Source organism: Octopus bimaculoides, chromosome 8 (assembly GCF_001194135.2).
Source record: "Octopus bimaculoides isolate UCB-OBI-ISO-001 chromosome 8, ASM119413v2, whole genome shotgun sequence".
Taxonomy (NCBI): domain Eukaryota; kingdom Metazoa; phylum Mollusca; class Cephalopoda; order Octopoda; family Octopodidae; genus Octopus; species Octopus bimaculoides.
In genome coordinates this window covers 25,418,696-25,422,397 of record NC_068988.1, presented here as the reverse complement: position 1 = coordinate 25,422,397, position 3,702 = coordinate 25,418,696, and the positions used below count along the sequence as shown (strand labels likewise).

The window sequence follows — 3,702 nt, the reverse complement described above, 5'->3', positions numbered from 1 at the left end:
ATGTATATATATATATATATATATATATACATATATATATATATATGGATGTATGTATATGAGTGTTTATATGTATGCGTGAGTGACATATTTGCGTCAATGCATAAGACTGTGCGTATTCGTGTGCATATGAACTTTTGTGTACCGTTTATTACATAACTGAATTAGGTAAGTTGTTGAACATACGTTCTGTTAAACATGCAGTCATGTAATCATTTGTGAGTAAGGATGCAATCTATTAATACACTTGAATATCATATTTAAATCTCCTTAGCGTTATATCATGATGTATCGGGAAAGTTAGATGGCATACATCAAACAGAACGATGCTTTTATAAACATGTTTACAACGAAGCCTTCTCTTTTATTACACGCTAAATTCTGTACTTGTAAGTGATATTAATGAATGCTGGAAAGAAATACATATTATCACATACGTTTCTCCATTAATTTAGACTACTTTAAATGTATGTTTTCTGAGAGGATTTTCTGATTTCTGTTTGTTTGTTTATTTATTAATATATTTATTTATTGGCGTTTAATTTTTCTCAGAAATCAATGCATCTGCCATATTATTTTAAAGAAGAAAAAATTCCTATTAAGATTGTTATGATTGCGTTTTTGTTTGTATTTATTGTGTTTATGTTATTGTTTAGATTAGATACATGTCTAGATTAGATATATGTTTAGATTAGATAATATTAATAAAAATAGAAGGGCATGTTTCTAATCTTTTTGCTTACATAATATATGCATGAACTTGAATTAGGAACACACACACACATATACAATATTACACTTAAAAAAACAACACAATTTAATATATGTAGGTATTAAATTCAGATGGGTGGAAACAAAAATAATGATAATATTAATTTTAAAACTGCACCTAGTCTAGAAAGTTCACCTGTGCCGTTCGTATCCATAGATGCTGGGTGTCCACTCCTGCCTCAGATAGAGAATGGGCGTGTTGAAATTCTCCCGCCAAGTATGATTGCCTCCAAGGCTCAGTACTCATGTTTCCAAGGATTCCATCTTGCGGGGCGGGCCACACGGACGTGTCGGCCAGATGGCACATGGGACGGAATGGAGCCGAGTTGCGAGAGAGGTAAGTGAGATTCTATATCTGAGGACACAAACACAGAAATGTAACATTATATTAATATTATTATATAAGTTATAGGTAGTATAAGAATATTTATAATGTAACTTTGAAATCCTTTAATTATAATATTGCATTTTAAATAAATCATAGCAAAACAACTAGCTTCTTTTACCTCAGCTGATATAGTAAATAGACTAATTGCACATAAAATATAATAATGTAATAATTATACAGTAAATTACTTCTAAAACATTAGGTGACGCTGGCAATTGGATATTCTAGTTATATATTTCATATGCATATTTATAAATACTTTAATCATGAATGCATAATCTTAAATAACCATTCTATAAATAACCATCTAATATGTATTTTAATATGCATGTATATCACACAGAAGATAAATAGCATCTTATGTTAGCAAGATTGATTTTTGAGGTCGGTGCGTAAATAAACCAATATTTAAATATTAATATCAAGATGCAGATACACACTTATTGTCACATTTATGCATCACGTAACGTACATATATATATATATATATATATATATATATATATATATATATATATATATATATGTATATATATGCATGTATATATATATAATTAACAATATTGCATGCAGACCGCACGTAATACAAATCTGTGTATCCATTAGCTAATGAAAACATTCTAAACCTAACCAGATAATATATTGCCAGCAGCTAACTTCTGTGCTCGTCTGTTAAATGAGTCACATTATCGTTATTCATAATAAATTGAAAAATATACAAACAACATTATTTATACTGAGATTTCTGTTTGCATGTCAACGTGTAATGCTTAGAATAATTTACAAGTGCACATAATAGCTACAGTCCACGAGAAAATTATCACTGCTTATATGAATATAATTTTGTTTTGACAATGTGTTACAATTTCAATAAATGCATGTATCTATATTTTATTCAATGACATAATCCTTCATTATACTGTTTTCTTCCTAGAAGTGTGTTTGTATATAATTCAGAAAGATGATAAATTGTTTGTGGAAAACTTGTAGATTTATATGAATTAAAATTTTAGTTTTTGCATATGTATTTCTTAGTTTCAGCGGCTGACAAAAACTCAACAAAAGGAGTCAAAAAAGAAAATGTGATCCCGGCTGGCGACTGGTTTCACTTTATCCTCTAACACATGATATATTCAAACATTATATAACATACTTAGCTAGACATTCAATCTTTATGCTTTCATCCATATGTGTATGTGTGTGTTTGTATGTGCGCGCGCGTGTGTTTGTATGTATATATATATATAGAACACGTTAATAAGGATGCGAATATACTGAGTGTTTATATGTGTGCATCAGCGGATGTGTGTGTTTATGTGTATGTGTGTTTGTGGTGTGTTTAGTCTATTGTAGTGGACCCAAAATAGTTCCTTCATGCCTTCGTTACAGATACACTAATGGAAATATTGTACAGAATACGAAGATTAAACAAATGACCACCACGTCCACGAGTATGACCTCGAATACATTTACAAAAGAAGTAATAAAACATTGGAAAGTTCGCATATACATACACATATATACACACACACATACACACATGCATACAGATATATATATATATATATATATATATATATGAAGGTATTTGTGTATGTATGAAATGTATGTAGGTACGTATGTGCGTTTGTATATTTCATTATATATGTATTATACACCTATGTCTAGATACTCCCTTTAGGAGAGATTTATGATTCGATCTAATGATTTCAGCGAAGTTATATTTCGCTCTGTCATTTAACCAAAGGGCCGCTGAAGGTGTCATGTAATTTACATTGTCACCTCAGTGCCTTACAACATGCTATACCATAATAGATCCGATCATGTTGCCCCTGACACAAACACTATTTAATCATTGAAAACCTTCTAACAACATGTTGCATTTGATTAATCAACTAAATTCATTTGTGATGAATGACAAAATTTAGCTTAGTGAATGAAATCAATATATACATATATGTATATTGTTTGGATGTGTGAATATGTGATATGCTTTAAAAGTATTTTCATTGATGGACGCTTCATTATGCCTCACAATTCACTGAAACACGCACACCGCATGAGGGTCGGGAAAATTTAACTTAAAATAGGAAGTTTAGAAAAGAGCCTGTGTTCCAGTACTTATATATTATATACCGCAATTAATAGGTAAATAACAATTAAAAGAAGCGTATACAATTTATATACTTCAAAATCTCTTCTCTGCCATAAATCATAATTTAAAATAACATAGAATATTCATATTAATGGTTTAACAAACATGCTAATTATAAGAAGATATCAAAATAGTGATATATATTTAATGTATATTTAACGCATGAAAACAAACTTCAAATCATTTTAATTACTAAAATATTTGCTACAACTCCTTGATATTAATTTAGTAATATATTTGGTGTCGCGCTTTCATTTCATTCGAACTTGCTCAAATCGCGTATACATATTCTCAGCACATTCAATATAATCAAGTCTTCATTCGTGCTTTTTACATACAGAAAATTCAATGTCATAGATGAATCTAAAATGATGCATTACATATATAT

At 29.5% G+C, this 3,702-nt stretch overlaps 1 protein-coding gene across 6 annotated transcripts in view; it reads left to right on the top strand.

The window, feature by feature from the left end:
* The window catches only part of LOC106881627 (protein lev-9), a 421,933-nt gene that overhangs the window by 199,020 nt on the left and 219,211 nt on the right, over positions 1–3,702 (top strand). For 4 of the 6 annotated variants that reach the window (XM_052969987.1, XM_052969988.1, XM_052969991.1 and 1 more), the window contains one exon: positions 929–1,108. The exons of the other annotated variants lie outside the window; for them this stretch is intronic. In XM_052969987.1, coding sequence (XP_052825947.1) covers positions 929–1,108 — 180 coding nt within the window. The remainder of the gene's footprint in view (positions 1–928; positions 1,109–3,702) is intronic. 6 annotated transcript variants of the gene reach the window in all.